Source organism: Ammodytes marinus (assembly GCF_949987685.1).
Source record: "Ammodytes marinus genome assembly, chromosome: 7".
Classification (NCBI taxonomy): domain Eukaryota; kingdom Metazoa; phylum Chordata; class Actinopteri; order Uranoscopiformes; family Ammodytidae; genus Ammodytes; species Ammodytes marinus.
Window position 1 is genome coordinate 7,621,884 of NC_137211.1, and position 17,254 is coordinate 7,639,137.

At 41.5% G+C, this 17,254-nt stretch overlaps 1 protein-coding gene across 1 annotated transcript; it reads left to right on the forward strand.

The window, feature by feature from the left end:
- Window positions 1-726: 726 nt before the first annotated feature.
- LOC307253223 (kinesin heavy chain-like) lies at window positions 727-16,872 on the forward strand (the record flags this gene model as incomplete). The annotated part of the gene is made up of 28 exons (XM_080031155.1): window positions 727-855; window positions 4,427-4,514; window positions 4,601-4,674; window positions 5,108-5,212; window positions 5,325-5,373; window positions 5,483-5,538; window positions 5,648-5,735; window positions 8,668-8,792; window positions 8,940-9,044; window positions 9,721-9,869; window positions 10,352-10,500; window positions 10,631-10,815; window positions 11,103-11,171; window positions 11,872-12,078; window positions 12,239-12,385; window positions 12,810-12,998; window positions 13,123-13,240; window positions 13,485-13,546; window positions 13,639-13,748; window positions 14,006-14,107; window positions 14,295-14,355; window positions 14,525-14,596; window positions 14,813-14,917; window positions 15,395-15,611; window positions 15,710-15,884; window positions 16,188-16,268; window positions 16,565-16,603; window positions 16,794-16,872. The coding sequence occupies 28 exons, from the start codon at window positions 727-729 to the stop codon at window positions 16,870-16,872; spliced, it is 3,135 nt and encodes a 1,044-aa protein (XP_079887281.1).
- Window positions 16,873-17,254: the final 382 nt, after the last annotated feature.

Below are 17,254 nucleotides of genomic sequence, written 5' to 3' on the forward strand. Positions count from 1 at the left end.
GAGGCGGCCAAAGTGTATAGCTGTGATTAGTCACTGCATCAGCGTCTTGGCAGCTGCTTTTTACACAACCCAACGACGTTATCCTTCACGGCTGCTCTGTTCGGATATGACGCTGCAGCACGGTGCTCTGGTTTCCGTCTGCCTGCCTGAGGATGCTGAGCTCATTATGACGCGAGCTGGTGGTGGGTACCACTTTAAAGAGACGGGTGCAGACCACGCCCTTCCTCTGCTTTCCATTAGAGGGCGCTGTGACGACCAAAAACTGGCCCAATCAACAGCAGCGTTTACCTCACTGCCCTTCCAGCAGCATCTCTCACCTTCAACCGGCCGGACGCACACACATCCACCGCCGCACCCAGAAAGGAAAAAACGAGAGAGAGAAAAGACGTCAAATGAATCGAGAAGAGAAATCGAGCTACACCAGAGGCGCTTGTTCTTATGATGTAGGGGATCGTTTTGCGGTTTGACATCTAATCTAGCCTGCCCGCCTCATTGCGACAAGTAAACGCCGTCCAGCTGCGCACGAATACATTGGCTCGTCAGGATAAAATCAAAATAAATTCCCAGTTCCCTGTCGACGAAGGGACAGAGTTAACTGCGCACCCCCTCGTCGTTTATTTTGACGGTGAGATCAGGCCCCGATCAGCGATCGCTCGCCTCCAGCCTCAGCAGCATCTTTGAAAGCAGCAGCATCCTCCATCCTCCTCCTCCCTTCCAATCTGCGCAATGGCCGATGTCCCAGCGGAGTGTAACATCAAAGTGCTGTGTCGCTTTCGCCCTCTCAACCAGTCGGAGATTGTTCGCGGGGACCAGTTTATCCCCAAATTCCAGGGAGATGACAGTGTCACTGTCGGGGTGAGTAGCCTTGATACAAGGAGCCTGGCGCTTTGTTGTGCATGCAGGCCCTTCATCAATAAATCATCAGCTCGCCCCTTCTGCTCAGCTCGTCTATGGGCAGGAAATAACATGCTAATCAATCGGTGCAGCACAGGGACATATGACACCGTATCCCCCTCCAAAAAATATGTCCTTCCTTTAACATGACCAACCCTATTTATATGGGCCTATCATAGTGTTGTCAAAGTGCGCAGACTGGCCTCTTGCACTGGGGAACCTATACGTGAAACATATTGGCAGCCTAAAATCTTGTTGTCATTAAGAATTTGGCCTAGGCCTACTTTGTGTAACACTTTTCTAAAGAGAGGCCAACATAACCTGTGTTAGACGTTTGGCCTGCATCATTCAGTTAATGGCCACGTATGGGAAGCGTAATCCTGATTCATAACACACTTCTACTGCAACCCTCAAGTTTGATATAAATGAATGGGAAGTAGCCTATTGTCCTCAATGGGATGGGTAGGCCTACACTAATTTATTCTGGAAGTTAATTGTCCAATTACCCTCATTGCTGCCATTAAGGCACAAGCACACAGACAGATTTGGTGTAGCCTAAATAATGGTGCAGAGGGGAAGTCTGCTGATGGTCTTTGTAGTAGGTGTTGATGTTTGGAGATAAGGGGGCTGGTTGGACCAACATGTAACCAGGCTGTTTACTATGAAGATCAGTTTATGTTTATATTGGTGGATACCGCAAAGCATTTAAAGAATTACACACAATTCAGTCTATTAAAAACTTTCTAGCCTAAATGTTTACCAGCTGGAGAAGCATGTGTCTAAAGGCTGTAATGTTTAGTGATCCATGCTTCATTTTAGTCAGGACATTACTGAAAATAAATGATTCTCATTCTTATCCAATCCTGCAAAACATTCTCATCTTATTAAATACATAAATTAATTCTAAAAACACTATTTTCTCGATATAGAAAAAGCTGCCAGCGTGGCCGTGTTGTAGTTTTAGTCCCTAACACAAATCAAACTTTTTCAAATTTGTGATGTAATTGAGAGCCATTTTTCAGATTTTTTAGTGCAGCAATCTGTATTTTCAGTAAGCTTTAGAGAAACACAAATTTCCAGAACAATCTTGAACAAGGTGAACTGTATTGGAAACAGACTGACAAGTCATTGTTTTTCACTTGTTTTATCGAAGACAAGATTTTCTCTTCAAGGCTGGTGATTTGGCTTGCTACATTCATAACATTGAAGCTAAATCATTCCACAAAACATCCAATGTTAAAACCAAAGAAAAAGGATAGATACATTTTGTATCACTTTTAAGTGTGCGTTCAATCATATATTCTATGTTCCCCCTCTTGCCAAGTGTCATTATATCTTAGGAAGGTTCAAAGAAACCTAAATCATTTACATGACGAACTAGAAAGAGGGGAAGAGTTGGCTTTGGTTCTCCTCTGGCAGGCAGACAGGTGCAGTGTGCAAAAGGGAAGGAATCATGTTGAAACATTCTCCTGCGATAATGGAAACATGTTGACCTGACCTTCCTTTCTCTCTCCTGTCAGCATGACTGTGTACAGTACAGTCAGAAACTGATCTCTCTAATTGCCGTCTGAGAGGATCAATAATCATCCAGCTAGCTCATGCCCTACTGACTGACCTGCTTTCTCCTGTCTCCTTATCCTTCTCTCTGTCTCTCTCTTTGAATTTTTCTCATTTTCTTTTGTCTCATTTCTCTCTCTCTCTCTCTCTCTCTCTCTCTCTCTCTCTCTCTCTCTCTCTCTCTCAATTAAATCAAATCAAATTCAAAAGCTTTATTGGCATGACTTTTGTGGAAAACAGTTTTACCAAAGCATTACCTGATATTACAAATAATAACAAATTAACAATCAGAATACAAGCCTCTCTCTCTCTCTTTCCTTCTATTTGTTGCCATGCCTTTGACTCTCTCCATTGTCTCTCCATTGCTCATCCATCTCCATTTCAAAGTCTCTTTCTGTGCTGTCCCCCCTCCCTTCCTCTTGCTGAGACTGGACGTCTCTCTCTCTCTCTCTCTCTCTCTCTCTCTCTCTCTCTCTCTCTCTCTCTCTCTCTCTCTCTCTCTCTCTCTCTCTCTCTCTGTCTCTCTGTCTCTGCTAAATCACTGTGTCACGGGGGCGGTCTGCAGCAGCAGATGAGTCAATTTGTTAATGACATTTAATACGGCCCTCGTTATTGTGTTGCATGGTGGCTTCTGTATCGGACAGGACAGTGACATTCAGCCTGCTCTCTGCAGCGAGGCTTTGTCAGGGCTGAGTCACTCTCATGTTTCAAACAAAGGTTGTTTTGTATAATAGGGGGAGCTGATTCATTTTGCTTTGCTTATTTAATCAGGGCAGACAATATAAATATACAAATTAAGACAACGCTAAGGGTATGGGGTAACGAGTTCACTGTATTTGTTGACCCACTTCCTTGTAGAAGTACATTAAATGTCACGACTGCCCCCTCCTCAACCTCTCTTTTCAAAGAGCATTTGTAACTCCATTTGTTTTCTCACAGCGTTCATGTAATCAGTTTTTATGAGAAGCCGACACATGTTTCCTGGAGGTTTCTCTTCATATTCTAAACAAACATGCATCTTTGCCGGCTTTACTGGACAGTTAACAAGAACAATTTATGATTTGTAGGTTTGACTTTTTGAGAAATAGTAAGCTAGGACTATTTGTGATTTGCATATGTTAAGCTTAGCTATCAGAATCCTGTCTGTAGCATCACGTTTATTTTAAAGACATTCTCAACAACTCTGATGATCATTTTATTAGCATTAATCATTGTTTAGATTCAATTTAAATACAGCAGAATTTACTTCTTTATCTTAAAATATGTGAAGGCAACAGAGTAACAGAGGCTGGTTAAGACTGAGCTCCACTTGGGGGTGCTAGCACCTTACTGTACGCACATCTATTAATGAAAGGCCTGTTTTGACTTCCATATGGCATTATTCCATGTTAGATATAAAGCTAGTAATGAAAAAAGACCACTTTTCTCCTGTTACGACCTTGGTCCATTATCTGAAGTCGCCAGCTCCTGGATGAAATATTGCTCTGAGTTCAGAGAAGAAGTACTGCAGAGCTGGCTACCTCCCTCTCTGCTGATATTTTTGTTGTTCACCTACTCTACTTGGGAAAATAAAGGCAGTGAGTTGTTCAAACCCTAAAGCTTTTAAAGCACGCCTGCATCTTGGGATGATATTGATTTTTTAATAAATATCATTGACACATTTGTATGCAAGTTGAGTTACCTCACAACAATAGTTTAAAATGTGTAAGAATATATTTTTTAATTAACTGTGTGTCATGTGTTCTCAATACTGTGCAGCATCAAAGTTGTACTGTAGGACCAAATTTAATTTTATTGTTATTATTGTGCCCTTGTCTGTGTAACTCCTATCACCTAATAACAAAATACACTTTATTTGAAAGATAAACACATTTAAAAATGGGGTTATTTGATTTTCCTAAGATCACATTCATAGAGAAAAAAACAACCTTTATATATTTTCTGTTTTTAACGAAGTGTTTGTTGCTGTTCACAGGGGAAGTCCTACTCGTTTGATCGGGTGTTTCCAACCAACACCACCCAGGAGCAGGTGTACAACACCTGTGCCAAGCAGATTGTCAAAGGTACGGAGGTTGAGCTGAGTCAAAACATCATGATATTTGAAATGTATGTATTCTGGTCTTATTTGATGTTCTTGTTTTTTTCATAGATGTTCTGTCTGGATACAATGGAACTATCTTCGCATATGGACAAACGGCCTCCGGGAAGACTCACACCATGGAGGTACAGCAGGAATTTCTTTAAAATTAATTTTAGTAATCTCCAACCATTGTAAAAGTTTTCCTTGTGTTTTTGAGGTTACCCTTTGTCTCACTATGAAACATTTTGTGAGAATTTATGTGGTTTCACTGCCAACCCTCTGTCTCCCCACATTCAAATCCCATCATAAAACCTACCTCTTTAAACTGGCATATTCTGTGTAATTTTTAGCATTTTAGTCTGTTGTTGTTTTTATTGCTTTGATATTATTTGCATACATCTATCCTTGCTCTGTTTTATTGTTGTTCATCTGTTTTTTTAATCTTTTATTCATTTTACATGTAAGGTGTCCTTGAGTGGCCTGATAGGCGCTCATAAACAAAATGTATTACTACCCCAGGATAGCCATCACCATCTCACTCCTAATTCTACCTTTATCTATGACTTCCTGCTTTAGGGCAAGCTGCACGACCCTCACCAGATGGGTATCATCCCTCGCATTGCTGAGGACATTTTCAACCACATCTTTGCCATGGATGAAAACCTTGAATTCCACATTAAGGTACTGCATTTGTATTGAGTCATGTTTCCTTTCATGTTGCCTTCACTTTTACTTGAATGGTACATTTCAGCATGAGCTAATTTTGATCCCCTATTTCTCTCTTCTCCAACAGGTTTCCTACTTTGAAATCTACATGGACAAAATCCGTGACCTTCTAGATGGTTTGTGCTAATGAGCTCTTCATTTATCACACAGGCATAGAGTAGCAACAGTGCATTGCTTTAAGAAAACAAAACACTTATACTTTTATTTGTTCTGTGTTTTTTCTAGTGACAAAGACCAACCTGTCCGTCCACGAGGATAAGAATAGGGTGCCATACGTCAAGGTATGTGAGAGCTCTTTTGGGTTTGATATGGCTTACTGTGCTGCATACAATCTGATGATATTAATTCAGTCTAATATTTTATGTCTCTCTTGTCTCCTCCTGCCCTCAGGGATGCACTGAGCGTTTTGTCTCCAGCCCGGACGAGGTTATGGATGTGATCGATGAGGGCAAATCTAACCGCCATGTTGCTGTGACCAGTGAGTCTTAATCTTATTGGAATATTGTTATGGCAACAACACAGGATAGGCTATACCATGAGTGTGTACATGAGTGAATGATTATTGCAAATTGAGTTGTATTTGGATATGATGATAAAAAAAACAGCACAAAATCCATGTTATTACGTATGAGGCATCCATCTTGAGAATACAGTACTTCTCCCTCTATTTCTATATCAGAGAACGAGATCTCGTCTCTCTCCAGTGCCGGCAGCAACACTCACAACTGATTACAGCTCATGTGTGCAGTGACAGCTGAGCTCCTGTAGCCTGTTATTCTGTTATGTAATCTTCGTGTTGCATGCCCCTATAATTTTCAAGCTTCATTTATTCTCAGAAAAAGAAAATAAGATCGTGTCGCACAGAGTTCACTTTAATGAAATTGGCAGTATTATAATTGACAGTTATTGTAGATTTGGAGAGAAATAACAAAGCAGATAAACCCCAGCCATTGTCTAAATGTTCCTACTAACAAGCAGAACCAGCTCTCGCTCTTTGCCTGGTAATAAGATGGCTTCACACAGCAGAATACTGCAATATTCAGTGTGCTTATAATTGATGTTAGGAAATCTTCCAAACACGATTTGGTCTGTAAGTCCTGCACCTTGTTTTGGCCTCCATATCGCTGACTCACTCCTCTGTGGACCAGTATTCATTTCTGGCTGAAGGCTCCAGTACGGAAGGTTTACAGATCAGAGTGATGCTTTGGCTTTACTGTTAACATCACATTTCTAAAAATAGCATGTATCCTCCTCATCATTAGATTGTACAGTGTAAGCATTTTTCTTACATAACATCTTTTTCAATAGGATCCTTACACTGTAAAACAGCTTTAAAACGTATGCTTTTTTTAACCGATAAGAACAATGATCATTCCCCACTGATGCAATTTTAAGACTTTTTTGGAACAAGTAACATTTTTGTGCTGAATAGCTTTAATAGCTTTATTCCTTAGACAGTGGTATATATTAGTTATATTGCAGTGAAAGTTCTTCAAAGCGTAGAAATGCAATAAAGACACTCCTTTGAGAACTATCCAAGCAAACAAGCCAGTGCAGCATATTCAATTTGTTTTCTTCTTGTGCTGACTCAGAGGGCTGAAGTCAAGTGTAAGTAAAAAGTAAAAAGATTCGATGAGCCTCGGGACTGTTTCACTGTAATAAACTCAACCTTTGTAGTTCTCCTTCCTTCACCTAATGCATGTTCTGCCTCGGTGTTTGTCCTCACATCAGACTTTCTGCAATTTGTTCTTTCTAGTTCCTCCAACGCAATTAACAGAACTAAACCTGTGTGTATACCTGTCGTAGAAAATCACTGTGACTGACACTGCCAAGGCGGTGCCTGAAATACGAGTAAATTGAACGACTTCCGATATGTTACGATTTTAAAAACTCTTATAATATATATATAGACGTATATTTCCTACAACAAGCATTCACTTCTATAACATTAAATAAACGTTTTGTTATTATTAATAACCACACACATAACAGACACCACCTCTTTCAACACATCATATCATGCACTTAGATAAACTGTCGAGTTATCAAATACTAACTGTCATATCAGGAGGACATTTTGTAAATGAGATTTTGTAGCTGCAGCTCCAGATAGGTCCTACATTAACATTCCTTAATCATCTTAAACTGAGTCACTGCAGCTTCCTGACAATGACAATCTGAGCCACAGATATGAATCACTGATTGAATCACACACAGTCAGAGCAACACTCAAGTGGGTGACAGCGTGGTAGACAAAATAACACAATCAAATACACAAACAATTTTTTTAAATAAAATGTAAAATTAGTGTAACAGTTTCTACTTATACAGGTATTTAAAATTAAAGACCATCAACAGCCAACACCTTAATCTGAGTGACACATTTCTAATCTATGCAGACAAAGACCCTTCAGAGAGTTATTGGCTGTGAGAAAAATCTATGAATGCATCGCATGGCGACTTAAAAGCTCAGACCATGAAGGAAAATGGATGCTCTAAATCTTCCACCTACTGAGCTGATCGATCTCTTAAGTCCCTCTGCGAATGCAAAATCATTATATATGCCCATGTGTACAGACTTTAAGTAGATGGTGTCATTGTAAAGGGGTTATAGATCAGCCATGCATGAATAGTAACAGTTAGAGGAGTGTGTGGGTGTGATGGAGGTGTTGCATTTTTAATAGATACAAAGACACATTTCTTAACAGTGACAAATTTAATATATTTCCTCTTGTGTTTAAAGAAAAACTAAGAAACAACAGAACTTGTAATGGTACTAATGTGATAAGAATCAAATCCTACCACTGTTAAGTTCAGGAAATGGAGTGAGCAGCACTGTCTTGTCTTTGTCCTGGTTGATGGCTGCTGACTCACTGTACTGCAGAGTGATGTGCTGATAGCAGACTGGTGGGGCGTCCACAAGGCTAAAGCCCCTCAGATATCATCTATAGGGAAACCTGAACTCATCACCCCATAGGATGTCCGATGGAGAGACACATTTAGATCAGAACTTTTTATAAATCTGCACAGTGTTGAGTGTTGATATCACCAGCTGCAGTAGCAACATAGACCATTTCAAGTGCACAGATTTATCACTTCAAATGAATCTGTTGGAGGTTACATTGAGGTGATGACATTAACCTAATAAGGTGTTAGATAGGAGGGGACATATAAATAATAGTTTGTGTGTTTTGTACAAGAAGGCTTACGATATATATATATATTTGAAATGAAAAGAAGTTTCACCAGTAACCTTTGGAATAAAACTTTTTTAGATTAATTCCTTTTCTAAATACAGGTTTTCAAGTTTAAATATGTTACGTTGTATCTGTGTGAACTTTTATCCCAACTTCTTTTATATAAAGTATATGGTCGCAACAAACTGTTATGTTGCTTCTGTCTTTGTGCAGACATGAACGAGCACAGCTCCCGTAGCCACAGCATCTTCCTGATCAACATCAAGCAGGAGCACGTGGAGACTGAGCAGAAACTGTGTGGGAAACTCTACCTGGTGGATCTGGCTGGTAGCGAGAAGGTAGCAGACCAGCTGCTTTATAAATCTACAGCTCCCAACCTGGGACTCTTCTGCTTCAAATGAATGACCTCATAATAACCTTATCTGTGCATTTCCTCAGCTGTGCGTCCTTCTAGTTTGAGTTCACACTTTCTTTATTCCATCCAGGTCAGTAAGACTGGAGCTGCAGGAGCCGTCCTGGATGAGGCTAAAAACATCAACAAGTCTCTCTCTGCTCTGGGAAATGTCATCTCTGCCTTGGCTGAGGGCACGGTGAGCCCCCCTGCCCTAATCCCCCCATTGGGAATGTGTGCTTTAATGTGCTTTAAAATAGATAAGCAGGAATGTGGTTAAGCAGAAAGCAGTAGTACTTAATATATGTTGTTGTTTTGTCTCTTTGGTATGTTGGGGGATAATGTATGTCAGTGTTGAGCCATTATGTGAGAATATTTACCCTTTTCTCAATTGTAGCTTTCTTTTATTGGAGAATTTTGCGAATTTTTTCTTGAAGTGTACCAGCTTCAGATACATTAGTGCTAATGTTGTCAATACCTCCTGTCGCCTTCTCAATGAAATGTATCCTGCCCAGTAGCCTATACCTTCACCTTTATTTCCTTTGCCAGACCTTTCAAAAGCCAGAACTATCTCTGACAATTATAAGATAAGTTGGATGCGGGCTTGATCAATCGCACAGTTGTGACATCCATTTTAGGACTCTTTAGATTCCAAAATAGAGCGATATATAGGAATGGGAAAGTACTTTTTTGCTGAGTATAATCCGCTGAATCAGGACTCAGAGGAAACACCCCTCAGGCCTTTTTCTTTCATTCCTTTGGATCCAAATTTTCACTTGTTCGCTTTTTTTCCAACTCTTCCCCTTTAATTATCCCCCTCTTTTCTTCCCCCTTCTTACTGTATCTTCTTTATCTTTGCTTCAAATCTCCTGCAGAAAAGTCACGTGCCGTACCGCGACAGCAAGATGACCCGCATCCTGCAGGACTCCCTGGGCGGGAACTGTCGCACCACCATGTTCATCTGCTGCTCTCCCTCCAGCTACAACGACACCGAGACCAAGTCCACTCTCATGTTTGGACAACGGTAGATCACATCTCATAAAACAATATATTTATGAGAGCTGAATGTAAAGGAACCCAAAGTGATTATCTTTACCCCTCAAAAGGAAGGTTAAAAGGTGACAATAATATTAATCATGACTAAGGAGGCTTAATAACAATAAGCTACGCAGAAGGGGTGTGATTTTATTTCATTTCATTTCATTTAACTTTTATTTATCCTCGAGAGACCAATTCAGGGGTGACCCTCATTTTCAATGGTGTCGAGTTCAAACAAATTCCAAGGAAATAAGTGTGAACTTCCTCCCACTCCTTTTCGCACATGTTATTCCAATCAGCAAGTCTTGTGTCATTCATGTATTATGCTTTCTATTTTTGTGTCAACATCATTATTTTCTGTATGACATTTTCAGTTTTTCTTTTACATGTTCGAAATAAAAATTTAAATCAATTAATCAATAAATCAGGAGATTCACATTTTCCCATCTGTGCCTTTGCGTCTCTCAGAGCTAAGACCATCAGGAACAGCGCCTCTGTCAACCTGGAGCTGACGGCGGAGCAGTGGAAGAGGAAGTACGAGAAGGAGAAGGAGAAGAACAAGACCATGAAGGAGACCATCCAGAGGCTGGAGGGAGAGCTCAACCGCTGGAGAAACGGTCAGGCACATTGACTGACTGACTGACTTTCAGCAGCATCACTCCAACTCCCCTGTGCTGACTGACATTATTCCTGTATTTTTCCCTTTGTCCTGTTTTTTTTTTGTCCCCTCATCCCCTCGCCCCATAGGAGAGAATGTGCCCGAGACAGAGCGGACCACGCAGGACATGGTGACCCGTATTGAGTCCACACCGGACATTGAGCGCACCTATCTGGACAACGACACCTCCTCCATTGTTGTCCGCATTTCCGAGGAGGAACGGCAGAAGTACGAGGAGGAGATCCGCAAGCTGTACAAGCATCTGGACGACAAGGTCCGGAAAACAAACACAATTATGAATGTTCTAATTACTAATATAATTAAATTTACACTATTGGTCTGCAACATTAGACAACATTTCTTATTTCTTAGGCCGTTTTCTACTTTTCCACTACTTTAATCCCAATAATTGTTGTGGTATTTTACTGAACGGAAATGTCGTTATGCATTTATAAGTTAAAGTGATCGATCATGGAAGAAGGAGATGAAAGCCTATTTAAATTGTGTTTGAGTGTGGATGGTGGTCGGGTTGCTATTTATGAGAATGTCATGTTATTGCAGGATGATGAGATCAACCTGCAGTGCCAGCTGGTGGAGAAACTGAAGCAGCAGATGATGGACCAGGATGAGGTCTGTAACAACACAAACTCACATACACACACACACACGCACATGCATGTGCACGCACACACACACACACACACACACACGCACGCACACACACACACACACACACACGCACGCACACACACACACACACACACGCACACACACACACACACACACACACACACACACACACACACACACACACACACAAACACACACACACTGCATGCAAACGCAGACAATTTTTTACGGTATAGTTAAAGTTAATCGATTGTTAAATGTGAAGTCAGCAATTCTGTGGAATACTTGTTGTCAAAATACACTTACACTGTCCGTACTGTGTGTGCACTGGAATCGAGTGTTAATTCACAGCATAGGCTTTGTAAAAGGGCATGTTACTATCGACGGTGGACCCCCATTATTAAGTTACCTTTTTTTTATACCAGTTTACAGAGCCTAGGCTGTATTTTTCACACCAGATTTATTTCAGCTCACACACAGTTTGGACAAGTAGCGGATCGAGAGGAGACATTTACTGGTTTTTGACAAAAAGTGATTTTGACAACAAGCGTTCCCCAGAATCTCTGACTCAGCCTTTAAGCTTAAAACCAAGCTCTCAAATTCACTCAATTCATAATTCAGGACTGGCCAAAATGATGACACTTACCTGAATGTTGTCATCTCTCCTCCTCACGCTCCCTCCCTCCCTCCCTCCCACCAGCTCCTGGCCTCATCTAAGGGCAATGGGGACAAGGTGCAGGCTGAGCTGGGTCGGCTGCAGGTGGAGAGCGACTGTGCCAAGGCCGAGGTGAAGGAAGTGCTGCAGGCTCTGGAGGAGCTGGCCATCAACTACGACCACAAGAGCCAGGAGGTGGAGGAGAAAGGCCTGCAGAACCAGCTGCTCGCCGACCAACTCTCCCAGAAAATGGTAAACTGTGTGAATGTGAGATTGATAGAAGGAGAGCTGGAAGAGTAGAATAAATCAGGCCCGTGCAGACCTTTAACTGGAGGTGGAACAAAAGGCTTGCTTGATCGCTGCACCTGCTGTAGTGCAGTGTTTGCCTAATCCTCACTACTCTGTGTAACAGGCCAGCCTGATGGAGCTGGAGGCGGAGCTCTCTCGTATGCAGGAAGTGAGCGGTCAGCAGAGGAAGCGCATCGCTGACGTCCTCAATGGTCTGATGAGGGACCTCAGTGAGTTCAGCAACATCGTGGGCAACGGGGAGATCAAGCTGGTGAGTTAGACCACAGTGTGCATACAAACTAGAGCCTGACCGATTAATCGGCCGCCCGATTTAAATGGCCGATTATAGCCTCAGAATAGTCTTTATCGTCCAAAAATTGGCCGATTTATTATTATTATTATTATTATTATTATTATTATTATTATTATTATTATTATTATTATTATTATTATCATTATTATTATTATTATTATTATTATTATTATTATTATTATTATTTTTAATCAAGCAATTCATCCAAGGATTTTTTTTTCAATACATATTTTTGGGATTTAAAAATATTTTCTTTCTGCCTATAATTGGAATTTACATCGGCCCCAAGAAATCCAAATCGGTCGGGCCCTAATACAAATATCTATACAACATTCAATTTGAGTATGTGTTTCTATTTTTTGCTTTTTTCTCCAATCCTCAGCCGGTGGAGATTAGCGGTGCGATCGAGGAGGAGTTCACCGTGGCTCGCCTTTACATCAGCAAGATCAAGTCTGAGGTGAAGAGCATGGTGAAGCGCTGCCGCCAGCTGGAGAACATGCAGCTGGAGTGTCACCGCAAGATGGAGGAGACCGGCAGGGAGCTGTCCTCCTGCCAGCTGCTCATCTCTCAGGTCAGTGGGAGACAGAGTGGGCAAAAGATGGAGTTAATGAAAATTGGGTGGATTTGTCCTATATATCGCAGAATTCATCGATGAGTGTATGTGACTTTTTTTAATGGCGTTTGTGCTCCTGCAGCATGAAGCTAAGATCCGTTCTCTGACGGAGTACATGCAGAGCGTGGAGCAGAAGAAGAGGCTGCTGGAGGAGAGCCACGACTCCCTGAGCGAGGAACTGGCCAAGCTGCAAGACCAGGGTAACTAACCAGCACGCCCCACACACGTTCACTAATACACAAAAATACTGCTGCGGAAAAACACTTGCCGAACAGTTACAGAATGAATGTGCAAGCAAAGGAAAATGGATATTTTTTGGCTATGCTCTTTGCTTAATTTCAACAAAAATTCACACAACACATACACTCACCTTAGTTTAAGATTTTTTTTTCAGGAATGTATAGCTCTGGTGATTTATTTTTCTTTCTCTGTTTCTTCTTCCAGATAACTCCCTGCTTGACGACAAGGAGGCAGAGAAGGGTGAGATTGAGGATGGAAATGTCAAGGTGAGTAAGGCCATTTTTTCATGGTGTCTATTAGAAATAATCTTTTGCTTTAAGAACATTTCAAAATAATCTTTTGCTCTTTTCATTTCCAGAAGACAATCCGTCAGCAGAGCGAGTCTCACCGCGGCCTGCATCACCAGCAGCTGGCCCGCCTGCGCGATGAGATCAATGAGAAGCAGAGGATCATTGACGAGCTCACTGAGTGCGTGACTGTTTTCGTTAGTTCTTTCTATTCACACTGACAATTTAATCGGGATCTTTTTTTATTATTACTAATCAAGATATTCCATTATTATCTCTGACAGTATTACACACGTCTTTTCAAACTTCGAAAAAAGTGTACTACCTATCATCTGTGATACAAACATGTTAGTTGTAAATATATTCACCTGAATCGAAACTCTCCCCTGTGTCTTTCTGAATCTCCTGAACACATGTGCCTTTGCTTCACGCCTCCAGTCGTAACTCCAAGCTGGAGCTGGAGCTGGCTCAGGTCCGCGCTGACTTTGAACGCCTGAAGACTCAGGACAACACCAAGAGCGAGCGCCTGGAGGAGCTCTCGTAAGTCTTTTTAGGGAAAGTCCATTTGCTTGCACTGACTCCACTATGCTGTGTCGGTTAAAATAATACTTATATAATAAATGTACGTTCCCCAAAGATAAAAAAAAAACACATATACTGTAAGTTCTGAATACATGGAAATATTGTGTTTTTATTTATAATGATGTTTTTTTGCTGTTTGTGTCAGATTCCTGCATGAGCGCCACGAGCAGACTAAACAGGACTTGAAGGGTCTGGAGGAGACTGTCGTGAGTAAAACAAAAAATAATAACAATATATAATGTCTATTTCCTGATACCTTAGGGTCCGGTCTGACCTCAGTCTGCTTCAGTTTTTATTTGTATAACATCTCTTCTCATACATCACAGTGTCCAGAGTTGTCTTCTTAACTTCCTTTCCTTCTGTGTGTCCTCCTAGGCCCGCGAACTCCAGACCCTCCACAACCTACGCAAGCTGTTCGTTCAAGACCTCACGTCGAGGGTTAAAAAAGTAAGCAGCCCAAAGATGACGAGAAAGAGAGAGAGGAGGCATTAAAGAATGTGTGATGTGATTGGAATGCCCCATCACAAGTCAGAACAGTAACAACATCCTCCAGCCCTCCAATCCTCCTGACTGTTTTTTATTTTGTACTAGAAAAATCCTCTTCCTCTTCTTTGCTTTCTATTTGTTTTTCCAAATTTCTTTCCCTCTTCGTCCTCTCTGCAGAGTTCCGAAATGGAACCTGATGATAGTGGGGGGTCTAGCACCCAGAAGCAGAAGATCTCCTTTCTTGAGAATAACCTGGACCAACTTACAAAAGTTCACAAACAGGTGAGCAACACACACGGAGGAACTGTAACCTTTAGTGATGCAAACACAGTCTGCTGTTTGGATTGTGTAAGACCTGGGGACCATGTAATTCTTATATTTGATTCCATCACATAGAGCCATTTTGAGGCACACTTTGACTGTTACTTGCACAAACTACATACTCACGAGCCTAACCTCAGAAGGTGCACACGCAAAGTAAGTTATTACAGTAGTTGGAAATACATTGTATTTTTATTAGTGGCTTTTTGTACCTATTGGAGGAATCTAATTTGTTGACTAAACTTTTAATGTTATATTTGGTTTCCTCTGTTTCTCCTTTTCTTTTCTTTCCTGATCCTGATTATTTTTGATTTATATCCAATTTTCCCCACTTCTTCCTCTCTCCCACGCCCCCTCCCTCTCTCCCTTCCTCCCTCTCTCTCTCCCTCCCTCTCTCCCTCTCTCCCTCCCTCTCTCCCTCTCTCCCTCCCCCTGCAGCTGGTTCGTGACAATGCAGATCTGCGCTGTGAGCTTCCAAAGCTGGAGAAACGTCTTCGGTCTACTGCTGAGAGAGTTAAGGCCCTGGAGACTGCACTGAGGGATGCCAAGGAGGGCGCCATGATGGACCGCCGGCGCTACCAGCAGGAGGTTGACCGCATCAAGGACGCCATGAAGGCAAAGAACGCCCTCAGGCGCCCCCATGCAGCACAGATCGGTACTGCACTAAAGCCTGCTCATTTGATACATACTGCAGTAACAGTGACACAGTTTCATAACTAAGCTCTACCTTAATTTGCTTTTTCATCCCGACAGCCAAGCCAGTGAGACCGAAGCAGCTGTCCGTCTGCTCTCCCACCAACCCGTTCTACACTTACATCCGTGCCACTGAACAGGCCAACACCTACAGTAATGCCCTCTTCCAGGGCAATGTGACACAGCCCAGCGCCGCCAGCGTCACCCACAACCCAAACTCTGTCCAGAGCAACACGTGAGTTCTAATCCTTCCTTCCACTTTTTCCAGCCACATGGTTTAAATGTCAGGTTTCTCCAAAATAACTGATAACTGATTCAAGGTCTTCAGACAAGGAAAGTTACGAATATGTCATAGATTCGAGCATTTGATCATAGCCTACAGCTGCCAGGCTTTTCGTTTTGATGTTAAGTATTGCTTTAACACTGGGTTCCTCTTTTTACTCTGTCTACCTTTAGATTGTTCAGTTTACAGAATGAGACCATTTGACCTTTGCTTGTCATGTCACATAATGTGCTTGTTCTGTGGTGTTTTACACAGAGTGTCCACAGCGCTAGGCTACAGAGCAGACAGATTTAATGGCGACATAGTGTCATACCCACTCAACATTGACAACGGTAAGTACAGGAGCACACACACACATACCTGCTGTATCCAAAATGTTTAAAGTTATTGGGATAAAATCAGTTTGTTTTGATCATATGTATGTTTATATCATACAGCAGGAGCACTGTGTCTCTTGTTTTTAAATATGTGTAAACCCTTGTAAATTACAAATACATACACACCTGTGATATACATTTCTTACATTACAGGATAAATTAATTAATTAGTAAGTAGTATTAGTATTGATCACGTATCATGGTAATCGCTCAGTGAAATCAAACCATTGCTTTGTTTTCAACAGGTAACAACAGCAGCGAAACCCGCGAAACGAGAGACATAAATGACAACAGGTGAGTATCTCAGTCTCAGAAAGTAGACAGTAAACAGACTATTTTTTGTCACTAATTTATATAAATACAAATAAGATAAATTTTGAATTGAGATTAAATCTTCCTTGTAGTGGTCAGTATGAGTGGTGTAAGGTAAATAATTATGACATAGTCTGTTGTGCGCTAAATGTTTGTGTACCTGCATTAACAGGAGTGATGCTCACTGTGGCAGCGAAGTGGATGATTCAAACAGACACTACATCATTCCGCAGGAGACCGCTGCAAGTTAATGCCATGGTAATTAACACTCACACAGTCACACCAGAGAATGCCCAACAGCAACATTATACACATGACGCAAAAAATAAAAATCCCATGATCCTTTTTACAGTGTCCATGTCAGCTCATTGTTTTCTCAATGACATATTTGAAGTGAATTCTGTTACTGAAATGGTGAACTATTTTCTCTCTTTCCCTAACTTTTATTGTCTCTCTGCAGAAGCTGACCCAACACTGTATCCGTCCGGAACCCTCCCGTCCTGTCTGCATGCAGCCTGTCTCCCCGTCCCTCCATTGCATCACTGATGAAGATGATGAAGATAAAGATCTGTAGCCCCCTGTAGTCTTCTAACTAGATGAAGCGCCTTCTGCTCCTATGGTGACCACTCACAC